The sequence below is a fragment of the Musa acuminata genome, chromosome BXJ2-4, assembly GCF_036884655.1.
Source record: "Musa acuminata AAA Group cultivar baxijiao chromosome BXJ2-4, Cavendish_Baxijiao_AAA, whole genome shotgun sequence".
NCBI lineage: Eukaryota > Viridiplantae > Streptophyta > Magnoliopsida > Zingiberales > Musaceae > Musa > Musa acuminata.
This window is the reverse complement of record NC_088341.1, coordinates 37388313-37406059: the sequence shown is the minus strand read 5'-3', so window position 1 is coordinate 37406059 and position 17747 is coordinate 37388313. Positions and strand designations below refer to the sequence as shown.

Genomic DNA, 17747 nt, shown 5'->3' with positions numbered 1-17747 from the left:
TAGCAGAGGTATAAAATTTAGCATCACAAGATGCCAAACCTAGCAAAACTGCATGGGAGGCATCCCCAAGAAAATTCATTCGATGCTCAAGTTAAGATAGGTCTTGAGTTTTTTAGAATTGAATATATTAGAACTTGAGTCTCAGATAGCTTCAGGAATATAACTAAAAGACTTTTTATAGTAAAATTTTATCGTTATGCTTGAAGACATGTATTAATAAATAAAATAGTTATATATATATATATATATATATATATATATATATATATATGTCTTGAGTGATATTATTTCATATAGAATCTAGAGATCATGTATTGGTGTGGATGTGATTATAATACTTAAGAAGTGACATTGTGATAGTTATATGGTCTCGAGGTATTAATGACATGACATAGTATTGAGGTATTGGCTATATCGTTAGGGTATTGACACGTGTTTCAATCATATCATTATCCTTGTATCACAGTATAATTTTTATATAATTATATAATTTTACTAAAAGGAATGAAGGACTAGTGGAGGATGGAAAGTATAGCTTTTATTCACCTTTTGTGTGTATGTCAAAAATTTAGTAAAAACTTTGGATTTTATTATAATTTCTTTTATTTTCTTAAAATAAAAGATAATTTTTTTTTCAAATAAATCAATGTAAAAAATATTATGTTGAGTGATCGTAGCGGGTCAAGTGACTATAAATTTAATATAACTTTAAAAATAAGTATCCCACATTAAACTGAGAAAAGAAGATATTTTAACCTACTAAATGAATCAAAAATTCATTTTAGAGTATCTTTTGATTAAATTATTAGTAAAATAGAATAGAAAAGTTGATTAAAATCAAATATTTTATAAAATGCGGTGAGCGTGGATCGAACACGCGACCTTCAGATCTTCAGTCTGACGCTCTCCCAACTGAGCTATCCCCGCTATGTTTTATTTTCTGACGCTTTATTATTATAAAGCATTATTTTCCAGCTTGCTTGCTTCTCACCGTACAACGACTAGTTAAGCATGTAATCCGACAGACTCTTGCTGATTCCTCGGGAAGAAGAAGCCTTATCCGCTGGCTGTTTGGTGCCGTGGGATTAGTAGCAGAGATCAGTGGCAGTGTGCCACAACAGAATGCTTTGGTCGAATTCCACCTTGACGTTCCAGCCAAATTTCTTCATATGTTTCTGCTGCTCGAGTGCCCATTCGCCACTGAAGGCACTGAAACGCTTGGAGTCTTTGGACTCCTCTTCGCTGATGGATTTGTTCTTAAGGTCCCTAAAGATGTGTCTTTCTTTTACCGTGAGGAAGCGGAGGAATCTGTTACATGGGGATGGATGGTCCTTGAGGCAGAAGCTGATGAGATTATACTGCGCCATAGAATGAGACCATCTCGGCTTGTTCGGTGGCCGCAAGAAAGAGTTTGTAGCGGAGACGAAGCTGGAAATGCGGGGCTGTGAAGGCCCGATCTGAGAAGGCCAACAGAGCAACAGAATAGATTTCAAGAACAAGAGCTCTGACCAAGAGCGTGCAAGTAATTATAATGTCGATCTCTTCGTATCCGTGCTTTTGGGTGAACAAGAAGAGCAGAAAAGCAGTAGGAATGGAGAAGAACCTGGTGAAACGAAGCCATGGCCCTGCAACAGTGTGAGGCAGAAGCTTGGATGGGAGAGCGCTTGAGGAAGAACGACTGGCTATCGTTCCGATCGTGAAGGCTGAGGATGATGAGGTCGACCATGAGGCGCTTGAAAGTGTGGAAGTACTGATGAGCTTTGGTCACCATCATAACCGGCGAAATCGGGTCCTCGGAGGTGTTCGGTTTCCACGGTCTCCATTCTGGCTCTTTCTGCACGTCAATCGTCGCTCTGGTTCCTGCAGCGGTCACCGAGGCGTAGTCCTTCATCGACTTGGCAAAGTTGGTGCCGGGGTCGGGGGGCTCGACCATGGAGTTCCGCAGGCTGTCCATGCTCGCAGACATAAGAGACCACGACTTCTCGCCCGACTTGAGAATCTCGGCGAGAAACATCATGGCCGCAGGGGCCGTGAGCCTTGTCTCTGGCAAGGAACCAACAAAGACGTAGAAAGCCACGGCAACCTGAAACACGAGCCCCATCAAGTGCCTCATCCACAGCTCGTTATCCTCAAGGGAGAAGGCCGTGATGGTATCAGGGCCGCCGAGGTGCAAGAGAAGGAAAAGCGACCAGAAAGCGAGGCGGTCTTCGTTCAGGGTGCTGTGAGAGGAAGAGGCGCAGTCAGAGCCAGTGTGGTTATTTGAGAAGATGCCAAGAGCGAAGGTGGCGACCCAGTCGGCGAGCAAGTAGGCCGACCAGAGGATGAAGGTGATCCACCTGGAGACAACGTGGTTCCGGTGGCTCCCGGAGAAGATGAGGATCATCTGCAAGGTCAAGCTCATCAAAATGAATGACCGGAGATCCCAGTCATTCCATGCTTGCCTCCACCTGTAAGGGAAGATCTCCATCTCTCTCTCTCAGCTCTCTCAAGTGTACAAGAAAGAGTGTGGCCTTGAGTTGACTCGGCAGTCCAAAAGCTTGGACTCCCCACGCGTTTAGATGTGTCGGCGTGAAGAGAGACAGAAGACGACAAGAGACTGGGGGGAGAGATGCTGCTTCCTTGAATTTTCTGCTGCAGTGAGGTTGACGAAGTCCTGCCGAATCAATATTTAGACGGATTGGACATATGGCACAGATCCGCCTAACGTGCAACAGCAGTTGAATTGGTCCAATGTTGCCATTTCTGTCCATGTCTTGGCCTCACATTGACCGTAGCAGTGCCATCATCGCTCCGTAGATTCCTGGTCTCTTCCTGGGACCTCAATGCCACTTTCCTCTTCCACTTCTCTGCTTCATCAGAACTCGAAGTCTCGAATTCGAGCAGTTCCGAGAGATCGCACACGGGAATGGCGGTGGCGATGGTGCAGTTCCTCATGGAGAAGTTTGTGGATGCGCTCGAAGAAGAAGACAGTTCGGCGGTTCCCTTCCATGCTCTGTTCCAGGGCATAAAGGAGGATCTTAAAGTGACAATGAGGTCCTCCGTGCCGCTGGGCACCGCCGACCTCCTCCGCGACTCGCTGTACGACCTCCATGACATACTGATCGAGTGCCGAACGCTCTCCAAGAAGCACACGGACCTCAAGCAACGGAAGCGCGTAAGACTCTCTTCCATGTCGAGTCTATGGTTTCTGTACAAAGCGAGGAAGAGGCTGCAGGCGATCAAGCACAGTATCCAACCCAGAAACCATGGAGCGGTGGATCAGAATTACAGTAGTGGTTCGTTAAGCGGCGACATGGAGTTCGATAGGTGGACTTCGCGTTCTGTGGACAAATCGAAGGTTTATGGTCTCGACGATCAGCTCAACGCGATAGAGAGAATGCTGTTGGAAGAGGATAGCGGCGGATTCAAAGGAATCGGGGTTGTGGGGATGGGTGGAGTTGGCAAAACAGTGCTAGCGCAGATGGTCTTCAACAGTCCGCCGGTGAGAAGGCGCTTCTTTCCGCGGCTATGGGTGTGCATGTCTCAGACAGCGAAAAGAGGCAGAGATGTCCGAAGAGAGATGTTGGAGAGGATGCTAATGGCTCTGGGAGTCGAGGAGGAGGCCATCACATCCATCTCAGAAGCCGGTGCAGGAAGCGGTGGCCTCGCGGAGTTGATGTTCGCGCTCCACCTCCAATTGATGAACAAAAGATACCTCATCGTGTTCGACGACGTCTGGAACATCGACGAGTGGTACGAAGGCTTAATGAGCTCGGGTTTGCCGGACGAAGGTGAATGGGCCGGTCATCTTCGTCTTGACCGTGTGTTGCCGAAGGACTGCGGCGGGTCGGTCATCGTCACGAGCAGATTGGAGGAGGTGGCTGTGAAGATGGTCGGGAAAGAGAACATGTGTCGGATCGAGCCCGATAAAGACGGGGAATGTTGTTGGAATATATTCATGGATTCAGTGACGAAGGGCGGGCTTGCGGGCGATCACCCTACTCTGGGAAGCATGAAGACAGAGATCGTGGATAGATGTGGTGGCCTGCCATTAGCCGCAAAGACTATAGGGGAGATCTTGCGTAGATCTCTCTCACCAGCAGAGAATTCGGAGCCTGAGAACGAGCTTCATCCCTGAGATCTCTGTGAAATCGGTGGCAATAAACAGATGACAATAGATTCTTGTATCTGTCAGGGATAGATTTTTTTGTTCTTTTTCTTGTAACATTCATGCATTTGTTTTCCTGAAACACCCACAAATAAACCATGCAAATCAAATATCATATTTGACTATATTTTCAGATAACTCCAACATATCATCTCGGTGGATTACATGCATCAATCCAATCGACTACATGTTGATAGATTTTACTCAATGATAGAATAGAGCTGTAGTGGGAGAGCGTAATTACTTCTCTATCGTCAATTTGGCCCTTGCATGCCCTTCTTCGATCCGATACTGCTCCCCTATTCCTAAATGGGCCATTAGAAACCACACCATCGTGAGCAGCTCTCCACCGGCGCTGAGCTGCTTCGCGTGGAAGTACCCTCTGCAATTGCTTGCGGCGTAACATAGCATCTCCACCCATACTGCACTCACTAACTTCCATCTTCTTTGCTCCTCCACCTCCAGCAAGTCTTTTGCTAGCATACAGGCATCGAACAACACCGATTTGCTTCGGTCCCCTTTCACCTGCACAGGCGGGACTTTGGTCTCCACGCAAAGAAGCATCTCGCAGGCTTGTTCCAGATCTGGCGTCTCCACACCACGCGAGAAGAAGTTCTTGGCCTCCGCGCAGGTGTCCCCGTACCTGATCTGTCCAATCCCAGCGGTCAGCATGAAAGGCCGCACGACGAGAAGGTACAGCATGTAGTCCGACGCACGCTTGCTGATCCTTCGGTAAGAAAGCGTATCCGTCGACTGGTTGGTGTCGTCGGAGTAAAAGCAGAGATCAGTGGCAATGTGCCACAACAGAATGCTTTCGTCGAATTCCACCTCCACGCTCCAGCCAAGTTCCTTCAGATGCCCCTTCTGCTGCAGAGCCCATCTACCTCTGCAGGTGCTGAAACGCTTGTAGCCTTTGGAATCATCTGCGCCGATGGATTTGTTCTTGAGGTCCTCGAAGACGAATTCTTTCAGTTCGTCGGTAACAGGGCAATAGCTGGTATGCCAGTACCTGTCCCATGCTTCTTTTACCGTGAGGAAGTGGAGGAATCTGTTAAATGGGGATGGACGGTGTTGGAGGCAGAAGCTAATGAGATTATGCTGCGCCATGGAATTAGACCATCTGGGCTTGTTGGGTGGCCGGAAGAAAGAGTTTATGGCAGAGACCATGTTGGAAAGTCGGGGATATCCGAGATCTTTCAGCCTGAGAGAGGCCCAATCCGAGAATATCAACAGACCAACAGAATAGATCTCGAGAGCAAGAGCTCCTGCTAAGAGCGTGTAAGTAATTATAATGTCGATCTCCTTGTATCCGTGCTTTTCGGTGAACAAGAAAAGCAGAAGAGCAGTGAGAATGAAGAAGAAACTGGTGAAACGAAGGACAGGGCCAGCAACAGTATGAAGGACGGTGGACTTGGTGTAAAGCATCTCGTACACGAAGGAGAGCTCGATCTCGATCACCTTGAAAGCCTGGATGGGAGAGCGCTTGAGAAAGAAGGACTGGCTCTCGTTTCGATCGTGGAAGCTGAGGATGAGGTCGACGATAAGGCGCTTGAAAGTGTGGAAGAACTGATGAGCTTTCGTCACCATCGTGACTGTGCGGATCTCCTCCACCAATGTATCCAATGACCGCGGTCTCGATTCTGGCTCTTTCTTCATCTCAATCTCCGTTCTTAGTCCGGCGGCGGACATCGCCGCATAGTCCTCCATGAACTTGGCGTAGTTGGGGCCGGGGTCGGGGGGCGTGACCATGGAGTTTCGCAAGCAGTCCATGCTCGCACACATGAGGGACCATGACCTCTCGCCGTACTTGAGAATCCCGGCGAGAAACATCATGGCCGCTGGGGACTTGAGCCTGGTTTGCGGCAAGGAACCAACGAAGACGTAGAAAGCTACAGCAACCTGAAACACGAGTCCCAGCAAGTGCCTCAGCCACAGCTCATTATCCTCGAGGGAGAAAGCCGTGATGGTATCAGGACCGCCGAGGTGCAGGAGAAGGAAAGGCGACCAGAAAGCGAGGAGGTCGTCGTTCTGGGTGTGAGAGGAAGAGGTGCAGCCAGAGTCGGTTTGGGTATTGGAGAGGATGCCGAGGGCGAAGGTGGCGACCCAGTCGGCGAGCAGGTAGGCGGACCAGAGAATGAGGCTGATCCAGCTGGAGACGACGCGCTTCCTGAGGCTCCCGGAGAAGATGAGGATGATCTGCAAGCTCAAGCTGATCAAGATAAATGACCGGAGATCCCAGTCATTCCATATTAGCCTCCACCTGTAGGGGAAGACCTGCATCGATCTCTCTTGTTTAGCCCTCTCAGATAACCTGCACTGGCATCGATCTAGTGTCAGTGTGTCCTGCAACTGAACTAGGAAGAATGATGAAGTATGTGTGGATCAAGGAAGGTCTCTGGAATGTGAGACAGTTTCCAGTTTCGTGCGTGTCGGTCATCACGAACTGTAGGAGCGTGGAAATGGATCGGAAAGAGGTGCCTCCGAAGACTAAACGCGTGCAATTTCCAGGAAAATGATCGGGACAGGTCAGACGAGGGACGGTCTTTTTGGTCATCATTATCAGCACCTCGATTTTGACCTACCAAACATGCAGGTTCTCGGTGCCTTCTCGGCGTTGTCCCCCCTGCTTCTCGGAAACCTTCAATCTTGTATCGTGCACTTCAGTTTTTCTGAAACACCAAGTGAAACATTCTTCAGATCACACCTAAGGAGTCTCTCTTAGAGCAAATGCTTTGAGTTCCATTTGTCCCGGTACAGCCATATTCTTCAACAAAGGAACACCAGCTCAATCAAGGGTGTACACTTGCATTGTCGGAGCTCTGGACGGAGCAATGGCCACGGGGGAGCGCAGCATTCAGCATTTGATGGAAGAGATAACAAATCCCGACGTTGGGACGGTGGTCGTTCACGGGATTTCTGGACTAGGGAAGACATGGACCGCAAGACAAGCTTATGGTCGAGCGATGGCTTCTCTGATAGAAGATAAGATTTTCCCCAATGATAGAAGATCCTCTATTCTGTTGAGGGAAATCCTTTCTCCTAATCTATATAAATAGGAGATGGAACATGTTAATGTATTAAGCTAAAGTTTATTTACTTCAATAAAGCTTCTTCAATATTTGTTTTTATCTTCTATTATTTCTATCATGGTATCAGAGCGGCGTTCTCCTCCTTGAGTCTTTCAACCTCACCCATCAGCTTCACGGCAAGCCATGGAAGCTGTTGCTGCATCATCATCAAACCACCGCAGTCATCCACCTCTCACTTCCCACCTTTCATCGCCGCCAGCGCCCCGTCACTAACCCTCTACTCCAGATCTGCTCTGCTTCCGCGCGCTGGTCCATCGACCAGCTCCTGGCCTTCTTCCTCCAACGCCTCTGCCACCGCTGTCCTCGACTCCGGCAACATTATCCTCACTGCTTCTGAGAGGACCTTCTGGGTGTAGGCCTCCCAGCAGCCAGCATCCTGCTCTGCCTTCGCAGAGACAAGCAGCCTTCGGTAACTTTCCACGTTGCTGCCTCGTTGCCAAGATTCCTCACTGCTGATCTATTGCACACAGATCTGCAGCTGTCTTGCACAAAGCTGATCACGCCACTAGCTGCATCACTGCCCAGAGTCCTTCCTATAGAACTGCTGCTGCATAGAAATCTACAGCTTTACACCATCTTGCTTAGGTCTTTTCCTTCAACGAAGACCTTATTCTTTCAACACAGATCTTATTTGCCACCACCTCAGGTGACATTGATCTATACCAACACTTCTTTCTCCCTGCTCATAACTTCCATATGTCATCATCATCTACCTCTGATGCACCCATTACTGTTCCCACAGGGAACCATAGTACCTTCCTACATACAAGCCTTATCTCCATAAATGCAGCAACGATCTACACTTATCTTACTCATGAAGCCTCTCGCTTGTAAACCATTCTTTGCATCGATCCAAGATTGGTATCCTTGTCAGGAGCACCATCTTGCGGGGGCATGATAGAAGATAAGATTTTCCCCAATGATAGAAGATCCTCTATTCTGTTGAGGGAAATCCTTTCTCCTAATCTATATAAATAGGAGATGGAACATGTTAATGTATTAAGCTAAAGTTTATTTACTTCAATAAAGCTTCTTCAATATTTGTTTTTATCTTCTATTATTTCTTCAAACCCGAGCTCATTAAGCCTTCGTACCACTCGTCGTCGAACACGATGAGGTATCTTTTGTTCATCAATTGGAGGTGGAGCGCGAACATCAACTCCGCGAGGCCACCGCTTCCTGCACCGGCTTCTGAGATGGATGTGATGGCCTCGTCCTCGACTCCCGAGTGCCATTAGTATCTTCTACAACCTGCTGTCTCTTAGGTTACACCTTTTATAGCACGAAGCATTAAAAAATAAAAGCAAGCGGGGATAGCTCAGTTGGGAGAGCGTCAGACTGAAGATCTGAAGGTCGCGTGTTCGATCCACGCTCACCGCATATTTATAAAATATTTTATTTTAATTAACTCTTCTATTCTATTTTACGAATAATTTAATAAAAAAAATAATATTTTCTTTTTTTTCCTTTTAATCAACTCTTATATTATATTTTACTAATAATTTAATTAAAATATATTCGAAAATAAAATTTTGATCCATTTAGTATAGGTTAAAATATCTTTTTTTCTCTATTTGACATGGGATACTTATTTGTAAAGTCAGATTCATATTTCAATTAAATTCATAGTCATTTTACCCACTACGATCACTCAAAATAATATTTTTGACATTGATTTATTTTAAATTTTTTTATCTTTTATCTTTTATTTCAAGAAAATAAAAGAAAATTCTAATAAAATACTAAGTTTTTACTAAAATTTTGATATACACACAAAAGGTGAAAAAAAGCTATATTTTCCATCCTCCACAACACATTTTTGTAATCATTCATTCCTTTAGTAAAACCACATAGTTATATAAAAATTATATTGTGATAGAAGGATAATGATATGATTGATACACATGATTGGTACCCTAATGATGTGATCGACACCCCAATGATATGTTATGTTATTAATACGTCAAGACCATATAACTAACACAATGTCACTTCTTAGGTATTATAACCACATCCACACCACGAAATGATATTACTAAAAATAAAAAAAAATATAACTGTTTTATATATTAATGCATGTCTCCAAGCATAACGATAAAAAATCTCACTATAAAAAGCCTTTTGGCTGTATTCCTAAAGGCTTTTTGCTAGGTTTGGCACCTTGTGATTCAAGATCATGCAGTTAATACTATATTTTAGACATCTACTAGCAAACAATCTCTTAAATAAAGTTTTCTAAAAAGGATTATATAATATTTCTTTCGTCAAGTGATATTTTGAATGATGCTTTTAAGTTCTCATATGGCAGGGGCAGTCACCTATGAGGTGGCGACGATCGCAACCAGGGGAAATTAGGGTTTTTTGGATAAAAATTAATTTTACCCCTCTTAGTTTTAAAATTTTTTAGGTATGTTCTTTTATTTAAATTACATAATTACCCTTCATAAATCAAAAAAATTCCCTGCATATTTTGAATTTTAGAAAGATATTAGTTAATTAAAAGGTTTAATTAACTATTATTATTTATCTAGTAGTTATATATAATGATATATATATATATATATATATATATATATATATATATATATGTGTGTGTGTGTGTGTGTGTGTGATGATGTATGATATGAACGGATGATCATGCACCGTGTATAATGTATGTGTGTGATGTGATCATCATCATTATTATTATTGAGGAATACGAGTTTTTATTTTTTCTCGTTTATTATCGTATTTGCATGCTTATGATTATATTGTAATTACACGAGAAGGTGTAGTGGAGTCGATATCAGGACAACTTGCAAAACTCCATGGTCAAGCCCCCCGACCTCGGCACCAACTTTGCCAAGTCGATGGAGGACTACATCGGTTGGACCATGCTTGGTCATATATATCGTGTCATACCTTCTCATATTAGTTGGCTCACACTTGACTATATGGGCTGGGTCATATATGGCTACATGGGCTGAAATATTATATAGTCATATAGGTTAGGTCATACATGACTATACAGGTTAGGTCATTCTTAGCCACATAAATTGGGTCGTACTTGGCTATAGGGGTTAATTCGACTCGGTCTACTAGATCAACTTGACTCAAGTCTGACCCTAATTAAACTCTTCTTATCAAATTAGATTTGTAATATTTTAAATTATTAAAGAGTAATTCAAATTGATGAATTAAAAAATTTAAAATCATGATGTTAAATTTAAAACTAATTAAATTATAAAAATTCATACATAATTCTTGAAATATAGATATATCTAATTAATTAAATTAAAATTATTATGTTATATCGAAATAAAAATTTTAATAATTAAATCAATCTTAAAATTCACTTAAGTTTAGAAAACATTATATAAGTCAAATAATCATTATAACAACATAAAGCAATTATCATCATAAAATTTTAAAATTAAAATATTATTTTGTATTGTAAAATTATAATAAAGGCAATTTAAATTTTATTTTTAATATACTTTCACACATAAAAATAGAAATATAATATTTATTTCTTATAGTTCACATACAAAACAAAAGTTTGAACTATTTACTTAGTAAAAATCATATCACTTAGAAAATTAATTAATTAATAATTAAATTAATAATTAAATTTTTTTTAACTTGATCACATGATTAAGAAAATTAACTTTAATCATTTCCTTAATCATACTATATAAACAAAAGAAAAATAATAGTTTAAATAAAAATAATATATTATTTCTTGATAATATGTTAAGAGAAATCTTGGATTACATTCCTAGTGCCGTCAGCATCCTCTCCAACATCTCTCTTCTTACATCTCCAACTCTTTTCACTATCTGAGACAACACACCCGTCGACCATCTGCGCTAGCACTCCACCCAGCTGATCGGCGAGACCATGAACCTTCGATTTGTCCACACAACGCGAAGTCCACCTATCCAACTCCATGTCGCCACTTAACGAACCACTACTGTAATTCTGATCCATCGCTCCATGGCTTCTGGGTTGGATGCTGTGCTTGATCGCCTGCAGCCTCTTCTTCGCTTTGTACAGAAACCATAGACTCGACATGGAAGAGAGTCTTACGCGCTTCCGTTGCTTGAGGTCCGTGTGATTCTTGGAGAGAGTTCAGCACTCGATCAATATGTCATTGAGGTCGTACAGCGAGTCGCGGAGGAGGTCGGCGGTGCCTCATTGTCACTTTAAGATCCTCCTTTATGCCCTGGAACAGAGCATGGAAGGGAACCGCCGAATTGTCTTCTTCTTCGAGCGCATCCACAAACTTCTCCATGAGGAACTGCACCATCGCCACCGCCATTCCTGTGTGCGAGCTCTCGGAACTACTCGAATTCGAGACTACGAGTTCTGATGAAGCAGAGAAGTAGAAGAGGAAAGTGGCATCGAGGTCTCAGGAAGAGACCAGGAATCTACGGAGGAATGATGGAACTGCTACGGTCAATGTGAGGCCAAGACATGGACAGAAATGGAAACATTGGACCAATTCAACTGCTGGTTGCACGTTAGGCGGATCTGTGCCATATGTCCAATCCGTCTAGATATTGATTCGGGCGGACACCGTCAAGGCTACACTCTTTATAATAATAAAACATCAAAAAATAAAAACAAGCGGGGATAGCTCAGTTGGGAGAGCGTCAGACTGAAGATCTGAAGGTCGCGTGTTCGATCCACGCTCACCGCATGTTTATAAATTATTTTATTTTGATTAATTCTTCTATTCTATTTTATCAATAATTTAATAAAATATATATAATATTTTCTTTTAATCAACTCTTATATTCTATTTTACTAATAATTTAATCAAAAGATATTCTAAAATATAATTTTGATCCATTTAGTGTAGCCTAAAATATCTTCTTTTCTCAATTTGACGTGGGATACTTATTTGTAAAGTCATATTTATATTTCAATTAAATTCATAGTCATTTGACCCACTATGATAACTGAACATAATATTTTTGACATTTATTTATTTGAAAATTTTTTCTCTTTTATTTCAAGAAAATAAAAAAATTCTAATAAAATCCAAAGTTTTTCTTGAAACTCACTTAAGTTTAGAGAACATTATATAAGTCAAATAATCATTATAATAGCATAAAGCAATTATCAACATAAAAATTTAAAATTAAAATATTATTATGTATTAAAAATTATAACAAAGCCAATTTTATTTTTATTTTTAATTTACTTTCACACATTAAAATAGAAATATAATATTTATTTCTTATAGTTCACATACAAAAATAAAGTTTGAACAATTTACTTTCTAAAAATCATATCACTTAGAAATTAATTAATTAATAATTTAATTAATTAGTAAATTATTTTTAACTTGATCACATGATTAAGAAAATTAACTTTAATCATTTCCTTAATCATACTATATAAACAAAAAAAAAATAGATTAAATAAAAATAATATATTATTTTTTATAATATGTTAAGAGAGAAAAATCTTGGATTACATTACATTCCTAGTGCCGTTAGCATCCTCTCCAACATCTCTCTTCTTACATCTCTACCTCTTTTCACTGTCTGAGACAACACACCCATAGCCGTCGACCATCTGCGCTATCACTCCACCCATAGAAGAAGAAGAGGAGGGAATCGGCAGTGAGGTCACAAGAAGAGAACGGGAACCTTCGGAGAAGGTATGATCCACATGATTAGTCTCTTTCCTGCTTGACCGACTTCATATGTATATTCTTTCTTGACAAAATTGACAATAATTTCTTTAGTCTACTATATATGAGCAAACTCTCAGAATCAACCCAGAAAACGAGTTCATCATTAAAGCATATTTGCAAGTCATTAGCACTCTAAGCTCTGTCACATACATTGCCATACACTTTTTGTGTAACTCAATACAAGTAACACCAACAAGCAAAAGCTTCTAAATAACTTGGATGCAAATTCTTTCTCATCTTCAAGATTTCGTGGCTGGCTTCCACAATCCCAACCCGGTACCGCTGCCCAAATGCTTAAACTCTGTTGCCTCCAAGTGATTCCCATGTCCGGCGAATCCTGTCCCTCCTTTCGCCAAGCAAACCAGGTTCCTCTCCTTGCATCCCTTGTTGCAGACTAGACAAACTTTATCAGCAGCTAAGAACTTATCGGAGCACTTCTTGCAGAATACATGACCACATGTGCTCATGGCCACGAGGGAAAGGGTGTTTGTGAGTGTGACCTTGCAGCTCGGGCATATGTAACTGATTTCTAGAGCCTTGGATTTGTTCTTCTGTTCATTGCTCTCTTCAGTGAAGCAGATTGGGAATAGAGATTTCAGCTTGAGCTTCTCCTTGCCTTCTGGACAGATTGTATCGATCGATGGAGCCGCCACCTTGACTGGAGCATCAGGGGTCGCAGATGGAAGCCAAAAGGCCTTCATGTTGCGAAGAGCCTCTTCTTCGTACGAAGTTACCTTCACACTGTTTGCTCCATGGAAACCATTCTTGTCACGTACCTGACTCCTGTCACTGTACTGAGGGACAGCCCCATGGTTTTGCTGGTCAAAAGCATCAAGTTCTCGAGCCTTTTGCGACATTAGCTTCTCCTCTTCTTCCTCTTTCTCTTGCTTCTGTTGAGCAGCATGTGCAGCTAGCTTCCTGTCCATGTTAAGATAAAATGTCAACACTGTTGGGCCACTAAACAAAATGAGAAAACCTCAGTTTCAAGCATGTGCAAAAATGCACAATTGCAAATGGAAACCTGGAAACACTAAACCAATACATGACTAGTAAACATAAAGCAGTAGTGACTTCAACAGCAAACATCCTAAACATCGAGGCTTCTTTTTATGCCATCATCTAAAGAGAAAACTCAAAACATAACAAAGAAGTTAAGCAGCTTTTTGGATACACACAAACAAATATGGAAAATATGGTGATTTTGGTTGTGCATAAATAAGTAGTTCAAGACGGACAAACTTAGTTGACAGGAAGATAAACTAAAAAAAATGATACCACTTCAGGAACTAAACCAGAACTCTGAATTAAAGATTGCTATCAGCAAAAATTTCACTAGTAAAAGGATCATACCATGTAATGATACTCATTGGGCAGTGATATAGTCAAAATATCACACTTCTAAATAATAGAAATTGCTTCATCATATTCGCAAAATACAAAGTTTTCACTTCTCCTTTCAATACTGCTAGAGAGAATATGTAGCAAATAATAGTTGTTCAAATTGCACTCTAACACAAACTTACAAGATGTATGATACCTCACTTAAAGCTCATTCATTAATTGAAAATTCTGAATTTTGCATGTGTTACTAGACTCTGATAGATAGAGGCTTAAGATCTATAATCCAATCAGAAAGTGATCAAGAGACATGCAATTTTTAATGTCTACAGTCATGCATCAGCATACTTGATACGGTCATTCATATTACTTGAAACATAATAACCACCCATCTAATGGTGCTGCTTAAAAGAAAGTTCGTCAAGATCCCACCGAGCAAGGTTGCAATTAAAAGAAAAAGGTAAACAAGTTAAAACTAAGCATCCACAAGTTCAACATCAAGTTTCTCACTGTGGAACATGTTTGCAATGTTGAGAATTGATATCAAGCTTCGAGAATCCAAAGGAGCCAATTGACTAAACACAGACACGTAAATCTCAAAGATACTGTCTAGAACATGACTTACATCTTGAAAGTGGCAAAGAGATAAGCTGGATACTAGATGGGGGAAAAATCTATGGAAGCCTTGCTTCTTAATAAGTATCCAAAGATATAATACAGGTCAACTTATAGTAAATCAAAACTCAACTTCTATCCATTTAGGAATTTCCGGAATTACAAGCTATTAATATATGACCCAGAATTCAATAAATTTAATTTCCCTTTTCTAAATTTATTCTTTGAGATCTTAGAACCATAAAAGCGCACACCTGATTGCTAAAATAAGCTCCTTGCAACAAACAACACTTATTTCAACTTCCAATATTTGGACTGAAATGTAGGAGGCTGAAATAAATCAAATTCATCAACAATACAAAACCAATCAGGCACTTGATATACTACCATCTTCCAAAAAATATAAAAACAAGTAGCATCATCTCAATGAAAGCAAATAGCTGTTAGTTATATAACCCTATTTGTGTATTAAAAACATGAAAGGAAACCTTGATATAAATTTTTCGTGGTTCATAGGCAACATTCCTATCTTCTATCTTTGAGATGTATATTCGGCACAATCCTTGACCTCACACCTGGTCCACATGCTACTGTCATGAAATTAGCCTTATAACGCCAAAGGTCATGAAGTATAACTACTACTCAAATGATCTAGTGGTTCCAGAGATTCCGATTTCCGATCCAAGTACATATAGCACTACCAAAACATACCAAACAATGAGAAAGAGATGCTTGATGTCTTCCAAGAACACCGCACTCAAATCCAATTATAAGATCACCAACCTACATCAAGAGCATGTATCGCATATAATTATCATACAATCAACTACCAAGTTCTCAAATTAGACCCACTGCTATTGAAATTATCATCAACCACATAGAAAAGGAATTTCCTGGTCAGTCGAGTTAAACTACCGCGCACCAAATCAATCAAAGAATCATAGGCAAATCAAAAGACATATTTGGAAAGTGAGATACAGAAAGTAGATTCCACCGTTTAATGTCTTTCTTCTGAGCGAGGAGGCACTCGAGGATGCACTCCTTGCAGAAGACGTGGCCCTTCTGGCAGCATAGGGGGTCAACAAGGGGCTTGAGGCAGAGGCAGCAGGCGTCGAAGGGCTTGATGGAGTCCCTGCCGAGCCGCTCCCGCTGCGTGCCGTACCCTAGCTTGCGCTTCTCCTCGTAGGTGAAGAAGGCGAGGTCGTTGTTGTTCTTCGAGTGACGCTGCGGCATCTCCGATTCCTCTCCAACCTCAAATCGACCCAAAAATTCCCTTAACCCTAACCCTAGATCGGAGCAGGCGACCAAAGCTATCTCTTCCTGCCTTCGACCGAAATCGAACGACGGTGACGCTCCGACTTCGGAAGGTATATATATAACGGGTGTTATCGGGTTGGATTAAGATCGGATCCAAATATGAATCCAATTAGGATCGGATCCAAATATGAATCCAATTAGGATCGGATCCAACTCATCGAAGTAAGAATCCAAATAAGGTCGGATCCAAATAGGAGGTAATCGTGGGGAAAAAAGAGGAGATAAAAATAAAAATAATTAAAAATAAACTTAAAAAAAATACTTTTCTTCCCGTTTCTGTTGTCGTTCCACATCAGCTCATTTGAACCGCCCTCTGCTCCTCCCCCGCCCCATACCCATCCATTCCCCACATCGGCTCTCTTCCCTCTTCCTTGTCGATAGATCGAACAAGGTGTCGAAAACACTAGAAAAAACCCAGCTTTGTTGGGCGATGAGCCCTCAGCAGACACTGCCGGAGTCCGACAGCCAGGCCCCTCCCACGGTGGCGGCCGCGGTCACTCAGGCAGCGATCCAGCCCTCGTCACCTCGCTTCTTCTTCTCATCCGCCGCCGAATCTAGTCCCTCCGCAGGCTCCCACCGTCGGATCGCGATCGCGGTCGACCTCAGCGACGAGAGCGCCTACGCCGTGAAGTGGGACGTCTAGAACTACCTCCGCCCCGGTGACGCTGTCATCCTCCTCCGCGTCCGCCCCACGTACGTTCTATACGGCGCCGACTGGGACGCCATTGACCACTCCAGGACCTTGCGCAGCCCCTCGTGGATTCTCAGATCCCCTTAAAAATCCACATCGTGAAGGACCACGACATGAAGGAGAGGCTTTGCTTGGAGGTGGAGAGGCTCGGGCCTAGTGCCGTTATCATGGGGAGCAGGGGGTTTGGGGATGCACGGAGGACTGACAAGGGAAGACTTGGAAGCGTCAGTGACTATTGCGTTCACCATTGTGCTTGCCCTGTGGTGGTGGTGCGCTGTCCTGATGAAGGGAATGGCAATGCAGAAACAGCGGTCGGCTCCCCTGTTGATGATGATGCAGCGCCCGCCAGAGGGACGGAAGAGAAGCAGGTGAAACTACACCTCGAGCTAGAAGTTGATGATGAGTACCATGATACTTCCATTGAGCATAAAGGTTAGGCTTTTCGATGGATATGTTCTTTGATCTGGATTTTGTGTAGTAGATCATGAAAGAAATGGAATCGTGTTCGAACTTTTTTGTTTACATTTGGATGGATTTGGGTTTTTCTTGTTAAAATTTTGTCACTCTGCGTATGACTGTAGTTTCCTACATTGAATTCAAGGTGGATGAAAAGATAGTTAATCTTCAAGTGTTGGTTCTTTGTGGGGGGCAAAGACGTTGCTGCAAAAAAAATTAGACAATCAACAAAATAAAATATAAACTCAAATATAGTAACACAAGAGTTGCATGATTTGATATTTTGACCTATAACTGTGTATAAAATCCTGAAATTTTCACTATATGAAATTAATAAAATACAATGAAAAAAAAATCCTATCTTGAGTTAACTTACATTCAAGTCTAAAGCCCTTTATACACCCTTTC

The 17747-nt window shown here is 41.9% G+C and overlaps 4 protein-coding genes, 3 non-coding genes and 1 pseudogene across 7 annotated transcripts; 4 read left to right on the top strand and 4 right to left on the bottom strand.

Annotated features, from left to right (window-relative positions):
* Window positions 1–854: 854 nt before the first annotated feature.
* Window positions 855–927, bottom strand: TRNAF-GAA (transfer RNA phenylalanine (anticodon GAA)). Its single transcript has one exon. It is a non-coding gene; the product is annotated as a tRNA-Phe (tRNA).
* LOC103980628 (uncharacterized) lies at window positions 927–2514 on the bottom strand. Its single transcript, XM_018826134.2, has 2 exons — window positions 1604–2514; window positions 927–1457 (listed from the first exon to the last, which is right to left on the bottom strand). Exons 1-2 carry the CDS (start codon window positions 2465–2467, stop codon window positions 1086–1088), a joined length of 1236 nt encoding a protein of 411 aa, XP_018681679.2. The 5' UTR covers window positions 2468–2514; the 3' UTR covers window positions 927–1085.
* A 281-nt stretch (window positions 2515–2795) lies between these two features.
* LOC135610674 (probable disease resistance protein At4g19060) lies at window positions 2796–4285 on the top strand. Its single transcript, XM_065105471.1, has one exon. The coding sequence runs from the start codon at window positions 2906–2908 to the stop codon at window positions 4115–4117; it is 1212 nt and encodes a 403-aa protein (XP_064961543.1). The 5' UTR covers window positions 2796–2905; the 3' UTR covers window positions 4118–4285.
* Window positions 4240–6698, bottom strand: LOC135610673 (uncharacterized). The gene has a single exon (XM_065105469.1). It carries the CDS (start codon window positions 6425–6427, stop codon window positions 4388–4390), a length of 2040 nt encoding a protein of 679 aa, XP_064961541.1. The 5' UTR covers window positions 6428–6698; the 3' UTR covers window positions 4240–4387.
* A 1845-nt stretch (window positions 6699–8543) lies between these two features.
* TRNAF-GAA (transfer RNA phenylalanine (anticodon GAA)) lies at window positions 8544–8616 on the top strand. The gene has a single exon. It is a non-coding gene; the product is annotated as a tRNA-Phe (tRNA).
* A 3228-nt stretch (window positions 8617–11844) lies between these two features.
* On the top strand, window positions 11845–11917 carry TRNAF-GAA (transfer RNA phenylalanine (anticodon GAA)). Its single transcript has one exon. It is a non-coding gene; the product is annotated as a tRNA-Phe (tRNA).
* Window positions 11918–13001: 1084 nt separating this feature from the next.
* LOC135610671 (E3 ubiquitin-protein ligase CSU1-like) lies at window positions 13002–16214 on the bottom strand. The gene is made up of 2 exons (XM_065105468.1): window positions 15870–16214; window positions 13002–13840 (listed from the first exon to the last, which is right to left on the bottom strand). The coding sequence occupies exons 1-2, from the start codon at window positions 16106–16108 to the stop codon at window positions 13162–13164; spliced, it is 918 nt and encodes a 305-aa protein (XP_064961540.1). The 5' UTR covers window positions 16109–16214; the 3' UTR covers window positions 13002–13161.
* A 331-nt stretch (window positions 16215–16545) lies between these two features.
* LOC135610672 (universal stress protein PHOS32-like) lies at window positions 16546–17382 on the top strand (annotated as a pseudogene).
* The last annotated feature ends 365 nt before the right edge of the window (window positions 17383–17747 follow it).

Coding starts and splice junctions, on each gene's coding strand:
- LOC135610671 (XM_065105468.1), bottom strand. CDS start 16,108: ATGCCGCAGCGTCACTCGAAGAACAACAACGACCTCGCCTTCTTCACC. Junction 13,841..15,869: donor CAGAAGAAAGACATTAAACG/GTGGAATCTACT, acceptor TAACATGGACAG/GAAGCTAGCTGCACATGCTG.
- LOC135610673 (XM_065105469.1), bottom strand. CDS start 6,427: ATGCAGGTCTTCCCCTACAGGTGGAGGCTAATATGGAATGACTGGGAT.
- LOC103980628 (XM_018826134.2), bottom strand. CDS start 2,467: ATGGAGATCTTCCCTTACAGGTGGAGGCAAGCATGGAATGACTGGGAT. Junction 1,458..1,603: donor CCATGGCTTCGTTTCACCAG/GTTCTTCTCCAT, acceptor TGGCCTTCTCAG/ATCGGGCCTTCACAGCCCCG.
- LOC135610674 (XM_065105471.1), top strand. CDS start 2,906: ATGGCGGTGGCGATGGTGCAGTTCCTCATGGAGAAGTTTGTGGATGCG.